Raw genomic sequence first — 17044 nt, forward strand, 5'->3', positions numbered from 1 at the left:
TTTAACAGGAAAACAAACTTCTGTTGTCTAAAATATCAATCCAAATAGTCTCTAGGGTAGAATAATATGAAAAAATTTAGACCTTTTTTAAAAACAATAAATTGAAAGAAAGAATAAATCATCATAATTTTTTGAAAATTTGAGAAGCTCGAAGGGATTAGTATATTTCTCTGTCAAATATCAAGGAGTCTGTGTACTCTAGAAGATGGGTTTTAATCGAAAGGGAATCAACTAAACAGCATTCTGAGATGAATAAACAAATATTCTATCAAGGGTTTCATATATTACACTTATGCACTTCCCTGCAAATACATACTTTCTTAGTCATAATATAAAAATTATTCATAATATATAAATTAGGATTCTAATATCAAAACTTTTCAAAGATAGCTGATTTAAAAATAACACAAATGAATTCTTAAAGTTTCTTTTAAAATCTCATAGTCAAATTTTCAAGAGACTTACCCTCCACCACCAAAAGCTAGTGAATCCATGTCTCCTTTGATAAAAAACATATTATCTCCTGTCCACTTAAAGACCTACAAAAAAAAAAAAAACTTTAAATATGTAGATGAAAATGATTACTATAGTTCTCCTGAATCCCAAATAGTTAATAAAGCCTAGACAGACAGCAAGGAGAATAACAAGAACAGAAAAAGTTTGGGCCGAAAGGGTGGTGCTTTTGCTTTCAGTTTTTAAGACTAAATTTGAAAGCATGTGTTCAACTGCAACATAATTTAAATACACACATCTTACTATTTCTTCATATATACAAATTTTTCTGACTACACAGGTATCAAGAATTCGATGGTTAAATGAGAAATGTCAAAGAAAGTAAATCAGCTAAAAACTGAGTATATGCTATTTTTCACACCAAATTTAAGTGATGTAAAAGTCACTCAGTTGTGCCCAACTCTTTGCAACCCCATGGATTATACAGTCCATGGAATTCTCCAGGCCAGAATACTGGAGTGGGTAGCCATTCCCTCTTCCAGAGACATCAAATATAAATATATATTAATTTGATAATATTTTAATATTTTGATTATGGCCAAGGTCTTTTCTTTGGGTATGAATTGCTCTATCATTATTCTCATAAAAACGAGTAACATGCTTATTTATGACTTCCAGTTTCAATTTTTTTAAAGAGCAATGAATATAAAAACATCTGAGAAATTCAAGGGTAAAAACTTCTGGATGTTGGGTTTCCCTGGTGGTCCAGTGGTTAAGAATCCTCCTGCCAATGCAGGAGACACGAGTTCAATCCTTAATCCACAAAGATCCCACATGCTGCCAGGCAAGTAAGCCCACGTGCCACAACTACTAAACCTGTGTCTAGAGTCCATGAGCTGCCACTACTGCAGCCCACGGGCCCCAGAGCCTGTGCTCCGCAACAACAGAAGCCACCACAGTGAGAAGCCCACAACTAGAAAGTAGCCCTACTCTCCACAACCAGAGAAAGTCCATGTGCAGCAACAAAGACCCAGAGCAGCCAAAAAAACCTTCTAGTAATATTCTTAAATATTTCCAATCTTTCATGGAAGTTCTACCTAAACGTAATATTAATACAACATCAATTTCTAGTACCTCGTCTTTATAAACATTTTCCAAAGTATTCATTATAGTTCTCAATAAACTTTTAATACTCACTTTTTCATAGATACATAACATTTGTTTAATTGCATTGTTAGTTAACAGGTAGAAACAGTATCACAAAAAGGACTGAAAACAAGCACAACTGAAACTTCCAAAATCTGTAACAACTACAAGCTTCCAGCTAGCTGTAGGAGTCAGTTGATATGTTTTATGGAAGGAATGGAAAGCACTGGTTAATCTGGTGAGCAACTTAAACCCAAGTTTGTTAAGAGAGTTTTTCTTGTGCTACCAAATTATATTTTGTTCATGCCTCCCTGGTGGCTCAGTCGGTAAAGAATCTGCCTGCAACGCGGGAGATCTGGGTTTGATCCCTGGGTTGGGAAGATCCCCTGGAGAAGGGAAAGGCCACCCATTCCAGTATTCTGGCATGGAGAATTCAATGGACTGTATAGTCCATGGGGTCACAAAGAGTCGGACACAACTGAGACTTTCACTTTCTATAAGCTGTGCTTAGTCACTCAGTATCATCCAACTCTTTGCGTACACATGGATTGCAGCTCGTCAGGCTCCTCTGTCCATGGGGATTCTCCAGGTAAGAAGACTGGAATGGGTTGCCATACCCTGCTCCAGGGGATCTTCCCAACCCAGGGATCGAACCCAGGTCTCTTGCATTGTAGGCAGCTTCTTTACTGACTGAGCCACCAGGAAGGCATGAAAAAAAGAGAATTTGGTAACGCAATAAGAACTCTCCTAACAAACTTGGGTTTAAGTGGCTCACCAGATTAACCAGAAGCTGTTCCTAAAGACAACTCTTTTTTGTTTTTTTAAGCAACTATGTTGGTTCCTATTTTCAAGATTAAAATTTTATCTCCTAGGAACTGTCTGACATGCTGCATCAGACTGTATTAGAGACACTAAGACTGCACTCGATGCTTCAAATGGAGTTGCACGTTCACTAAAATTTAGGTACATTTAAAAATTTTAGATCTTATTGGCACTAGAATGTATCTACTTTAGTCAAGTCACAATAAAGAAAAATCAGGTAATCACTTTTGACTTAAACCCAAATGATTTATTTTTTAAGTTTTTAAGACTGACTTTCATTATTAAAACTTATTTAGTAAGTTAAAGCTTCTAGAAATTTTACAATGATGATTCATAAACAAAATAGTAATTATGATGTATACTTCTTACTGGACCCACGATGTGTGTCTGGTACCACATCAAGTGTTACACATGTATGGTTTTCATTCAATTTTCAAACAACCCTGTTACATTTTATGATTCCCATTCTATCCACAGGAAAGTTGAAGGTGAAAATGGTAATGGAAAAAAAAAGTGCCAAGTTAACAGTAAAAGGCAGAAACTGAGAGTCAAATCCAAGTATGCAAAACTCCAGACTGAATGTTCTGTTCATGATACCATCTCTTCACAAACTGAATGTAACTGGAATAACTGTCCTTACCTCAAATTCTGGACAGAATGTAAAAACAAAGGTCTCTCCATTTCCATAAAAGCCATCACTCACTTTAAATGGCTGAGATGCAAATGCACCAAAAACCTAAGGATTAAAAAAAGGCATGTTCAATGACACAACTATCAATTTGTTTCTTTAAGCATTAGTCCATTATATATGTTTAACTAAAATACAAAAAAAAAAAAAAAAAAAAATACCATAGTTTTATCTATCTGTACTTTAACAGAGAAGCATGATCAGTTGTTAAACAACTCATATTATTGGCAGGTATAAACATATCAGTTTTTCAGTGGGAAAATACTAGATTTTTCCTCATTTTGAAACCTAGAAAGATGTTCATTATAACAATTAAAAAAGACAATCTAAAAAAGTGGTAGACACATTTCAGGATGACAGTGTACGTATAATAAAGACAACAGCTGTTGTAGTACTATAGAACTTAAGAAAGCAAAAACCCTCCAGCATGGGTAAACATTCTCCTACTAAAAAGGTATGTTAGTTTTTTCTTCATTACACAGTAAATTCCATGAGGACAAAATTTGGGTCTGAATTGTTCAGTATTATAATGCCTTGGCCTTACACAGTACAAGACACACAATGAATAAGAGGCCTGGACAAGTCATTCCAATCTCTAGGTCTAAGGTTTCAGATCATGAAATGGGAATGTAGAGTTTGATTGATGATCTCTATAGTCATTATATCCCCTCATATTCTATTTTCATACTCTTAATTTTTAAATAGATTTTCTTATTGTAAGGTATGTGTGTAAATAATATATGTATAAAATATAATTATACAGCTCGATATGGAATTAGCACAAAGCAAAATCCCATTTAACCTTTATTCATATTAAGAAACGGGACATTACCAGCACTCCAGAAACTCCCTTTGTGCCTCCTCCATGTAACCACCTCCACCTCCCCAAAGGAAGCTACCAGGTTTAATGATACAAAGATTTGTTCTGTCCATTTATGAAACTACTGCTTCAGAGATAACCAATGTGTTTCTTGCTTATCTGACATCCTCACACAATAATCTTTAACTTTCAAAACTTTCTCCACACTTCAGGACTGTCAATTTTCACCATTTCCCTGAACCTCACTCTTATCTCCTCCAGACAGAAATGAACAATATAAACACCTCTTTTACTTTTTATAGGTTCTCACTATACTAAGGCATATTTTGCTTGGCATCAGAGATACTCTCATACTTTAATATTTTTTTAACCAGACTGTAATTCTTTGAAGGTAGGAACTCTTTAATTATTCATGCTCATATCTATCCCTCTGCAGAACTCAGCACTGCCCTGCATATCAAGAGCACTCAATAATTACCAAATAAACTTAATAAAATATACTAATGCTTTTTATCAAAAGAATATGCTAAAATTCCTGCTACTTCCATCTCTTAAAAGGTAAGGTATGTGGTTACTTTTCATACCTGCCAATCACTGTCTTTAATCACCATCAGCACTGGAGTGTCTAAACCTGTCATTGTTCGATAAAGGGTCTTCAAGCTTGTGCCATGCTTCCTAGTACCATAAACAAGAGTCCATGGATAGCCGATTGTTCTTGGTGGAAGATGCTTGGTAAGCTTTGAAAAATAAATTGTTAACACATACTTGATAGTTTCTTATTGTCAATCTGCAGAATACTAATGCCAGCTGGAATTAAATGATACTTTATAAAATGTAGGCTATGAAAGTAACAGTAGAAATTATTTATCATTATGAAAGATACAGAGATGCTTGAAGTCTGTACATTTCTTGGTATGAAACACTAATTGTTCATTAGACAAAAAAAGAATCATATCAAACAATATATACATTAGAGGCAAGAAACATGGGTTCCTTATTGTTTGCATCCTCTGTATCAAATTAACAAAAATATCAGATGAACTGTTACCTTGATTATTAACACCTCTCAAATCTAGAGTAAGACTCTCAGAATTAGAAATCAAGCTTCAATATGTTACAGCTGTATGGCTCTGAACATTTATTCAACCTCTCTAAACCCAAGTTTCTTCATTTACAAAATGTGACAATAAGAACATCCAACTCCTACAGGGGCTGCAGCAACTAAATTAGACAACCTATATAAAGCAGGTAACTGGCACACAATAAGAAATTAAATACTGGCTATTATCCTGTTTCACCTAAATTACTATTGCCATTTATTTTAATGTCTGGTTACCCAAATCTCCTAATATCTTCCATTACATTAATTGCTATAATTTGTTTACTTTTTCTTCATTGAAGAGTAAGAACAGGAGCAATAGCTCTGCTTCTTCAGTTTTTAAATCAACTAAAAAGAAGCTATTTTACTCTCATGGGCACATACTCAGAATTTTACAAAAGTGGGTAATTATCATACCTTTATAATTTGATCTGGCAGTAAGAGATGACTGGGATCACTTAGGTTTGGTCGAAAAGATTCAGATTCCAGGTCTGCTTTCACTGGAGTACTCTGCTTTGAATTGATGTCTTCCCTCGTAGTAATCTAAAGAAGCAAACAGAAGCAATATATTAATGTAAAACTGCAACAAACCTTTAAAATTTTTAGCCTTTTGAGAGATATCAAATCTTATACCTTGAAAAAGGTGGCTAAAGCTTTAATTTAGGATTGTAGAAGGCAAAAGATGCTCCATCTAATAACAATGGCATGTCTAATGTAGAAAGAGATTTCTGCTAAAGAAGACATTTTCCTCATCCACTACATGAATAAGGACAGGTATTGAAAGATAAACCCTGTATTTCTGTGTAAAAAGGGTAAACTGCATGCAAACTATACTTCTTCTGTTGAAGGGCAAAAGTGAGCGAGCTAGCCTGCTTTTTTCTCTGTGCTATTTTAAGATATTATTTTTATGAGATTATTTTTTTCATGGGAAACAAAATTTGCCAAATATAATTAAGAAAACTTCCTGGGTGCCAAAATTTTAATTTTAATTTAAAAAACAGTACAATAAAAAGTATAATATTTCATTGGTGTGCATATATATGTAAATTTATATGCTTTGAAAAGGTTACTGTTATTTTTTAAAATGCCTTTAAAATTTTTACTTTCTAAACACAAATTTTTTAAATCTAATTGAACCAAACAATACATCTAAAACTTGTTCACAAACCTATTTTTAAAATTAGAACAATCTGATGCACTTAAAAGAATGTATATGTTTGATGAAAATGATCTCACTGATATTCTTAAAATGATAAAAATGTTCATTAAATCAAAATAAATTCTTTTAGAATGTACTATGTTGGCACTTTTTCATGTTAATTTAATCTATAAAATGCAATAATATTGGAAAGTAAAATATATGAAAACATAAGTATTACTGATGAAACTTTTAAATCGGAAAACAGAATTCTATTGGAGCAGATAACTAAAATGCAGCAATTTTCGGCGACTGTGATTCCACACAGGAATGAAATCTTGCTAAATTATTTTGTTCTTTTAACAGATTTCTTACCAAACCTTAACAACATACATTTTCAACCAATACATGTTCTAGAACTGTATTGTTTTTTGATGAGAACTATATTAATTCTTTCACATCATGTTTTACCCTTATTTTGATGATGTGAAAGGTTAAAAAAAAAAATCTGAGGCAGCATGAGAAGCATTAAAAGAAAAAAATTCAGGAAAGCGTATCTCATTAAGAAAGAGGAAAACACACAATAATACACAAAACTTAAAAATGAGTTCAAATATATAGTTATTTCTGAAAAATCACAAAGATTATTTCACATATTTTTAAATAATTTATCTAGTTCTAGTACCTAATCAATACTACTCCAAAATATGTCTAATACCAACCAGGAAAACCTCAAGGACAAAAACAATTCATCTCATTAAGATATTTGATGTAAGGTTGATACAACTGAAATAGCCTTAAAGAGAACCTTGCTATCCATTAAATTTTTAAACATTTCCCCATAGTACCACACCTTTCAGATACCGTTTAGTAAAGATTCAATCTCAAACTCAAGACGTTCTTCCAATGTTAAATGAAAACTCCTCATCAATCTAAAAAACACAGTACTAAGAACAGTTCTAAAATAACAGAAAATTCCTCTGAATATTTTTAATAAATGAAAAGATGCCAGAAAAGATAGCCCTACAGCTCTTCAAGGCAATACTGTACTCTTATTAATACAAAAAGGAATTTTCTGATGGGGCATTTTAGTGCTGCAGTCAAAACAAATCCTTCAAAAAAGAGATTTGCTCTGATGAAAGACACTAAAAATAGGAAGTATTCAATCTCTGAAGGGGTTTAAACTACTGAATGGGGCACCTGGAGACGTCTGCAGAGTGTGCGCAGTTCTTCAGTATTTAGAGCATCGATCCTGCGGTGATACTCAGCCACTGACACTACCTGAATATGGAGACAGGAAGACAATAATTCCACTGACAGTTGAGAAAAACAGCCCAAATAAAATAAAAACTGGAGAAGTTTAAATGGGAAAGAGAACTGTAATTAGGATTTCTTTCCCCACTCCATGCTCAAAATCTAAGAGATTTATATATTAATCTACAGTGCAATACACATGAATATATTTAACTTATTAACTACCACACCCAAACTAACTACTAGTAGTTAACTACTAACTACTACTAACACACTACTACTAGTATACAATGTAGAAGGTTTATTTTATGGATTGTTTCATGTAGACAAAATTTGACTAGGTAGCATCACAGTCCTTTATAAAAAAATGCTGTATGAAATATAACATGTTTGCTAACATCAAAGATAACATCTAAAATCTAACTGTGTTGCAGTTTACAGAAAAAATGGTAGTTTCAACTCTCCCAATCAGTTTAACTCAAACATTACATCCTAACAGCAATGCTGGAAAAATTTCTTCTTGGCAAAGGTAGCATATACCCAAGCTATACAGTCTGTATCACAACAAAGAAGTGGAAGAGCAAGAAAAAGATATGAAGCACATTTTAAAACCTAAGACGATAAGAAAAATAAGCTCCGGAAACAGAAAATTACATTTTTAAAAGCGTATCTAATTGTATTCTCAGGCATGTCTACTTCAGTCTTTCTAAATAACCCTGAGCTGAAAGTTTTTGCCCCTCCTCTACAGTACTACTTTAGAGTCGGTACTGTAGCAGTTATCTGTGACTAAAACTTAATGACTTTCCTACATTCTAAATTACTAAGGGTAATTGTGTATCTTCTATAGTTGCCTAGACTAGTCTGTTGCACACTGCTGAATCTGAAAGCCATGTATAACAGATAAACATTATAAAAAGCCCACGAAAACAGACAAGTTTCCTCAGACTCACACAACAGCTACCGCTTTTTCAGATCATGACATAATTACCAAAACAGTAACCATAATACAGTGAACTCTGGTCGTGCTATAATATGTGCTGAATACTCCTGAGCTATGACAAATTCCTCTTGTGATCAAACAGTTATTTGCAGAGGTTCTGGCCACAAAATGCAGTTAAACCAATTGACCCACAAGACTTCTAAACTAGGTTTTTAAAAAGGTTTTTGTTCCAGCCAACTAAAAGGAATCAGTCACCTCTATAAAGAGCAAAGTAAACTTGGTGAAAGCAATGAGAGACATGAGAATTAAAAAACCAAAAAGAAACTGGACAGATTTTCTCATTCTGGCCATTATTAAATTGACTTTCGCAAAGCAAAGAACATAAAATATGATAGCTGACTCTTTACTTACAAAGAAACCTGAAGTGGTTATGACTCAACCTCTGGGGAATTGGATGGAACTAGGTTTTCCTCCTCCTTTATCTATTTTTCTCAATGGGAACAATAAGACAAAGGAAATAATAAGAGTACATAAAAGAATGAAAACAATAAGAGTACATACCAAATAGGGTTTCTGTGTAAATAAAAAGAAATGCACATAAAGGACTGAATATAGTGCCCACCACAGAGTAAATAGGGATTAACACTACTTTTACTTGATGATTTTCATCATTTACCTAAGGACTAGAGAATAAGGCTGAAGAGTATCCATATTTATGTTTGGTTTTTATTTTTGATATTAAAACATTTCGGTTTTCAATCTTCCCGACCCAGGAATTGAACCGAGGTGTCCTGTATTGCAAGCGGATTCTATACCAACTGAGTTATCAGGGAAGCCCAGTTTCCCTACTCTTAAATTTAAATTTAAAAATATTAAAGATTGTTCAATTAAGAACAGCATTTTCAATAAATATGAAAGAAAAACTGGGTACTAAAAGTAAAAAACTAAAAATCACAGCTTCCTTTTCTAAGTCACAAACAGAACTTTCTACAAAATATTTAAAGATCAGTTATATTTTTCTTCTATTTTCCTATGGCATTCAGTCTACAGGAGTTTTCTATACAAGAGTTTTCAAATTATATGACTTAACTATTCCTTTCCATTCTTTCTATTCTTCCACTCAACGCTTATCTTACACTTAAAGCTCTTCTTTTACCATATAAAACACACTTCCTGGAGGACAGTAAAGTTGAATTTGCTCATAAAGGGATCAGTTATAATCTATGTACCAACATCACCTAGAACAGGAACTGACAGAGAGGGAGCCATAAATTGCCATTATAAACTTATTATATCTGGTACTGTCACAGTTTCTTTAATATCACAAATCTACTTTTCTAATTTTTTTTTTTAAACTATATTCCTTTCTTGGACTTGCAAACTCACCACCTCCTTTCCCTTAAATATTTACTCATGCTGTGATGAATGGAGATATACAACAGTGTCAAAAGTGCAGGTAAACTAATAAAGAAGAAAGACTTGAAATCAAATGACGATGATCTCGGATGGCCTTGGCTTGAAGCAGTATTTTGGTTCCCTGGCCAGAGACTGAAGTCACGTTGTGGCAGTGATAACGCAGAATCCTAGCCACTGGACCACCAGGCACAGTGGCCAGTGACAAGGCCCTTGACTCATGGGCTCTATATAAACGAATTCCGAAAGAGAGACAAAATGTAGTGAAACAAGTACAGTGTTTATTAGGAGGAAAAAGGGTATGTTATGAATACACTCACATCAGTGAACTCAGAGAGCACATCTCGCGTTCATGGTAGTTTGAACAGTCGTAAGGGGCATTCTCTTCTGGGCTTCCTTTGGCCAATCACCTTGCTTTGCCTGGTTCTGAAACTGTATCTGGCTTATCCCACGGATTTTCCATGTGTGTTCACACATCTCTTAGACAAGATGGATTCTTGCAAAGAGGCCTATGGGTAGATTGACATCACCTACTATGGAGAGACACCCCCACCCCTTTTGACCTTCGAGGAGCCTTTCTGTGCACGTGTAGTCAGGAAGGTCTCTGACTTTGAGAATGAGGAATATATGGTTTATTAGCTTTATTCTGGGCAAGGCTCAGATACTCCTTCTTCCTGCTATTGTCTTCATCTTGGAGTATCTGCCCATAAAGAACAAACTCCAGCTGCTCAGCCTTAGGCCCATCTATCTCCTCCAGCAACTAAAGAAATATACTTCCCCCTATCAAAATGAATAAAGAGATACAGATTCCTAGTATATATAGTGGATCTGAAATTAGTCTCAAATTAACTTTTAACCCCTTAGTAAATCATAATCCATGTACAGAAAGTATTGTTTTATCCAAAAGATTAAACCTAAGTAGAAAATGGACAGATTGCTACAAAATGTCCTGTATCATACTCCCAAGTATTAAAGTACACAGTTGAGGAAATCAGTTCAGTTCAGTTAAGTTCAGTTCAGTCGCTCAGTCGTGTCCAACTCTTTGCGACCCCATGAATCGCAGCACACCAGGCCTCCCTGTCCAACACCAAGTCCTGGAGTTCACTCAAACTCACATCCATCGAGTCAGTGATGCCATCCAGCCATCTCATCTTCTGTTGTCCACTTTTCCTTCTGCCCCCAATCCCTCCCAGCATCAGAGTCTTTTCCAATGACTCAACCCTTCACATGAGGTGGCCAAAGTACTGGAGTTTCAGCTTTAGCATCATTTCTTCCAAAGAACACCCAGGACTGATCTCCTTTAGAATGGACTGGTTGGATCTCCTTGGAGTCCAAGGGACTCTCAACAGTCTTCTCCAACACCATAGTTCAAAAGCATCAATTCTTCGGCACTCAGCTTTCTTCACAGTCCAACTCTCACATCCATACATGACCACTGGAAAAACCATAGCCTTGACTAGACGGACCTTTGTTGGCAAAGTAACGTCTCTGCTTTTGAATATGCTATCTAGGTTGGTCATAACTTCCCTTCCAAGGAGTAAGCGTCTTTTAACTTCATGGCTGCAATCACCATCTGCAGTGATTTTGGAGCCCAGAAAATAAAGTCTGACACTTTCCACTGTTTCCCCATCTATTTCCCATGAAGTGATGGGACAAGATGCCATGATCTTTGTTTTCTGAATATTGAGCTTTAAGCCAACTTTTTCACTCTCCTCCCTCACTTTCATCAAGAGGCTTCTTAGTTCCTCTTCACTTTCTGCCATAATAGTGGTGTCATCTGCATATCTGAGGTTATTGATATTTCTCCCGGCAATCTTGATTCCAGCTTGTGCTTCTTCCAGCCCAGCGTTTCTCATGATGTACTCTCCATAGAATTCAAATAAGCAGGGTGACAATATATAGCCTTGACGTACTCCTTTTCCTACTTGGAACCAGTCTGTTGTTCCCTGTCCAGTTCTAACTGTTGCTTCCTGACCTGCATATAGGTTTCTCAACAGGCAGGTCAGGTGGTAGTCTGATATTCCCATCTCGTGAAGAATTTTCCAGTTTATTGTGATCCACACAGTCAAAGGCTTTGGCATAGTCAATAAAGCAGAAATAGATGTTTTTCTGGAACTCTCTTGCTTTTTCCATGATCCAGTGGATGTTGGCAATTTGATCTCTGGTTCCTCTGCCTTTTCTGAAACCAGCTTGAACATCTGGAAGTTCACGGTTCATGTATTGTTGACGCCTGGCTTCGATAATTTTGAGCATTACTTTACTAGCATGTGAGATGAGTGCAATTGTGCGGTAGTTTGAGCATTCTTTAGCATTGCCTTTCTTTGGGATTGGAATGAAAACTGAGATTTTCCAGTTCTGTGGCCACTGCTGAGTTTTCCAAATTTGCTGGCATATTGAGTGCATCACTTTCACAGCATCATCTTTCAGGATTTGAAATAGCTCCACTGGAATTCCATCACCTCCACTAACTTTGTTTGTAGTGATGCTTTCTAAGGCCCACTTGACTTCACATTCCAGGATGTCTGGCTCTAGGTGAGTGGTCACACCATTGTGATTATCTGGGTCGTGAAGATCTTTTTTGTATAGTTCTTCTGTGTATTCTTGCCACCTCTTCTTAATATCTTCTGCTTCTGTTAGGTCCATACCATTTCTGTCCTTTATCGAGCCCATCTTTGCATGAAATATTCCCTTGGTATCATTTTCTTGAAGAGATCTCTAGTTTTTCCCATTCTATTGTTTTCCTCTATTTCAAGACCTTCTAACTAAAAGTGTATTAGCCGTCTGGCTAAAAAGTCATTTCTTAAGGTGCAAAGTGGTTTGGATACACTGCTAAATCCCATATGTAGGAACTGCTTGACAAAGGACTCTCACAAAGTGTTTGCCTAAGCATTTACTTTCAACAAATTACAAACCTAAAGGCAGAATGAAATCCACTCATCTCTATTACAGTGAGACACACAGCTAAGAAGAAAAGCTGAAAAAAGAGGAAATGTATAGTTGCTGTAAATGTCGTGAATAAGAACACGTTTTCCTAGAAAGAAAGAGCAATGCTTCGGTCTAAGAGTCCTCTTGGGCTTCCCTGGTGGCTCAGACAGTAAAGAACATGCCTGCAATGTGGTAGACCCGGGTTTGATCCCTGGGTTGGGAAGATCCCTTGGAGAAAGGAATGGAAACCTACTCCAGTATTTTTGCCTGGAGAATTCCATGGACAGAGGAGCCTGGCAGGCTATAGTCCATGGGGTTGCAGAGAGTAGGAAGGACACAACTGAGTGTCTTTTGCTTGGCTTCAACAGTTCTCTTTCTTGAATTTCCCCTTAGGATTATCTGTAAACAAATCTCCCTTCCCCCAACTGCCTTGCAGACTAACAGAGATATCTGTGAATGTGGAATTTTCATTTCTCATTTACTCCTTCTTTTATTCCTTAGTAAAGGGAGATAATGTAGAAAGAAAAATGTTATTAACAATGCTATTTATATTTACTTTGATATCCAAAAATATTTTTTAAAAGGAGGAAATTAAAGTTGAGCTGTTGTAGCTAACAAAAAAGGGAATACAATAGCATCCTGTAACTACCTAAAACTCTGTTCTACATTTCATAATATATGACAAAGTCTTTATTACAAAATAAGACTTGGATTATGTTAAAACTTTGCTTCTTTTTGTCTTAAATTACAACTACTGTTTTCAATAGTTGTAATTTAAATCTTTAGTCAGGCTAATAAAATTGAAAAAAGAGAACATACAAATAAATTATATCATATATGGAGGCCATCACTGTTGATAATAATGGAATATTATAAACAACTCTACACTTTCAAATTTGAAAACCTAGATGAAATGGACCAATTCATTGAAAGACACAAAACACTAAATCCATACAAGAAGAAACAGATCCTCTGGAGTAGCTCTATATCTACTAAATTAATTAATTAATAATTTATAGTCTTGTAAAACATAAAGTACCAGACCTAGTTCTAGCCAACTAAAATAAATTAGCTACCAATAAACATTAAGGTAACTCTATCAAAAGCTATTCAAACTTGTTGAAAGCTATGACAGACAGGATAATAGAAAAAAGGGAAAATTAACAGACTTTCATTCTGGCCAATATGATACTGACTTCTGCAAAGGAAACATTCATACCCCATCACAGCTGAGTTTGTGCTTACAAAGGAACCCAAAGTGGCATGATCTCTAGCTCTGGAGCATCTCTAATGAATCTAGACAGATTCACTACTGAATTCAATCAAACCTTTCAGGAATAAATTATAGCAATTCTCTACAATCTCTTCCAAAAAATAAAAGCAGAGAAAATACTTTCCAACTCATTTGATGAGGGCAGCATTACACTAATAAAAAAATAAAGACATACCAAGAAAGACAAACTACAGATCACTATCTCTGATGAACATACATGCAAAAACCCCTCAACAAATAAATCTAATAACATGTAAAAAAAGATTTATATACAGTGACCGAGTGGGATTTAATTGCAGGTATGTTAAAGGATAGGGGTTTCCCAGGTGGTACCAGTGGTAAAGTACCTGCCTACCAATGCAGAAGACTTAAGAGTTGTGGGTGCAATCCCTGGGTTGGGAAGATCCCATGGAGGAAGACATGGCAACCCATTCCAGTATTCTTGCCTGGAGAATCCCATGGACAGAAAGCCTGGTGGGCTATGGTCCAGAGGGTTGCAAAGAGTCAGACACGACTGAAGTGACCTAGCACAGCACACATGCAAGGGATATGCAAGATATTTCAATATATGAAAATTAACTGATATATTCCATTACACATAAATAGATGCAGAAAAAGCATTAGTCAAAATCTCACATGCACTATAAACACTCTCAGCAACCTAGAAATAGAGAGTAACACCTGAAACTTGATAAAGAACACCTAATAAAAAAAAGTCCTACAATTAAAATACTTTTCAACTCTTACTCAATATTCTAGGAAGACCTAGCTAACACAGTAACACAAGAAAAGGAAATAAAAGGTATACAGGTGGGAAGGATGGAATTAAACTCTAAGCACAATTCTAAAAAAATCAACAAAAACCAATGGAATTAATAAGCAATTGTAGCAGGTTAGCTGGATATAAGGTTAATACACAAAAGTCAACTGCTTTTCTATATATCAGCAATGAGTAATGGGAATCTGAAATGTAAAATAATACTATTTATTTTAGTACAGAAAAAATATCAGTTCTTCCCAACTTGGTTTATAGACAACACAATTCCAATTAAAATCCTATTCAGTCATTCTGTGGATATATGCAACCGATTATTTAAGGTTTATGTATAAAGATCCCAATGCCAACACAATAATGAAGGAAAAGAAGAAAACTGAAGGACTGACACTACTCAACTTCAAGACTTACTATAGTCAAGACTGGATATTGATAAAAGAACAGATCAATGGAATGGAAGATACAGACTCTAGATATAGGCAAGTACAGTCAACTGATTTTTGACAAAGAAGCAAAGATAACACAATGAAGAATGGTCTTTACCAAAGAGTGCTGCAACGACTGGACATCCACATGCAAAAAAGTTAAACTGGACAAAGTCTTCACACTTTTTCACAAAAATTAACTGAAAATGGATCTTAAACCCAAATGTAAAATGCAAAACTATAAAATAACTAGAAGATAACACAGAAAAATATCTAGGTGCCCTTGCGTTTGGATGCCTTTTTAGATAAAACACCAAAAGCAAGCTGCATTTCATTATAACTAAAAACAACTGGCCTGTGATGGACACTGTCCAGAGAATACAAAAATGATCCACAGGCTGGGAGAAAATCTTTGCCAGATTTATATCTGATACATGTTATTCAAAATATTCGAAGAACTTAAAAACAATGAGAGAAAAAAACATGAACTAAACATCTGAGCAGACAAGACTGAAAAGATGCTCTGTTATATGTCATCTGGGAAACGCAAATTAAAGAAACAATGGGATACTACTATAAACGTCTTCAGGATGAAAGCATTGATAACATTAAATGCTGGCGATGATGAGGAGCAGTAGGAACTCTCATTTATTGTTGGTAAAGGACAAAACAGTACAGTCACTTTGGAAAACCATTTCGCAGTTTCTTTCTTTTTTTTTTTTTTTTCAACAACAACAAATTTATTTTGGTGCAAACACTAAAGTTCTATTCTCTTAATAAATTTCAATCATACAATGCAGCATTATCAACTATAGTCACTGTGTTATACATTAGATATATATATCCCCCAGCCCCTAGCAAACACCATTCTTTTCTTTGCTTTTATGAGTTCAACTTTCTTTCTTTTTTTTTGGCCGTGTGGCATGTGGGATCTTAGTTCCTCCACCAGGGATCAAACCTGCATCCCCTGCATTGATTGGAAGGCAGATTCATAACCACTGGACCACCAAGGAAGTCCCTATTGAAGTCCTTCTGGAGAGTAAATTTCCAGGAGAAGAATTAACGGGGAAAAGGTCATGGATATTTTTATGTTTCTGGACCCCTAAAGACAAATCATTTCCTATAAGATAGTACTAATACCTACTGTCTCCAAGAACTTATAATTGCTTTAGTTTCCCTTCAATTTTAAGAATAAATATAAAGTTAGAGAATGAAAACCTTCTTTCTGTTCCAGTTTTTATAGTTCCTACACACATCTTTCCTGGAGACCATGGTATTCATTTCTCATATGATTTAGAGTTTCTCATGAACAAGCCAGCAAAATGAGTGCATGTAAAGAGAGCATACTAAACACACCATTCTTTTTTTTTTTTTAACCCTCCTCCCTCCTCCCTCCCCATACCATCCCTCTGGGTCGTCCCAGTGCACCAGCCCCAAGCATCCAGCATCGTGCATTGAACCTGGACTGGCATCTCGTTTCATGCATGACATTTCACATGCTTCAATGTCATTCTCCCAAATCTTCCCACCCTCTCCCTCTCCCACAGAGTCCATAAGCCTGTTCTATACATCAGTGTCTCTTTTGCTGTCTCGTATACAGGGTTATCGTTACCATCTTTCTAAATTCCATATATATGCGTTAGTATACTGTATTGGTGTTTGTCCTTCTGGCTTACTTCATTTCGCAGTTTCTTACAAAACTAAAAATACACTTTTATAATCCAGCAATCACACTCCCTGGTATTTACCTAAATGAGCTGAAAATTTATGTCCACATAATATCTGAACACAAATGTTTATAACAATCTTTTCTTTAAGTGTCAAAACTTGGAAGTGACCAAAATGTTCTCCAGTAGGTGAACAGATTAACAAA

At 35.4% G+C, this 17044-nt stretch overlaps 1 protein-coding gene across 13 annotated transcripts in view; it reads right to left on the reverse strand.

Moving 5' to 3' along the window:
- OXR1 (oxidation resistance 1) overlaps positions 1 to 17044 on the reverse strand; it is a 446019-nt gene that overhangs the window by 3444 nt on the left and 425531 nt on the right. For 10 of the 13 annotated variants that reach the window (XM_010863466.1, XM_010863474.1, XM_010863473.1 and 7 more), the window contains 5 exons: positions 7367 to 7447; positions 5446 to 5571; positions 4514 to 4666; positions 3062 to 3157; positions 466 to 539 (listed from right to left, as the gene is read on the reverse strand). In XM_010863466.1, coding sequence (XP_010861768.1) covers positions 466 to 539; positions 3062 to 3157; positions 4514 to 4666; positions 5446 to 5571; positions 7367 to 7447 — 530 coding nt within the window. The remainder of the gene's footprint in view (positions 1 to 465; positions 540 to 3061; positions 3158 to 4513; positions 4667 to 5445; positions 5572 to 7366; positions 7448 to 17044) is intronic. The other 3 variants (XM_010863467.1, XM_010863479.1, XM_010863478.1) reach the window with 1 other exon arrangement.

This window comes from Bison bison, unplaced genomic scaffold (genome assembly GCF_000754665.1).
Source record: "Bison bison bison isolate TAMUID 2011002044 unplaced genomic scaffold, Bison_UMD1.0 scf7180017864491, whole genome shotgun sequence".
In the NCBI taxonomy this organism is placed as follows: domain Eukaryota; kingdom Metazoa; phylum Chordata; class Mammalia; order Artiodactyla; family Bovidae; genus Bison; species Bison bison.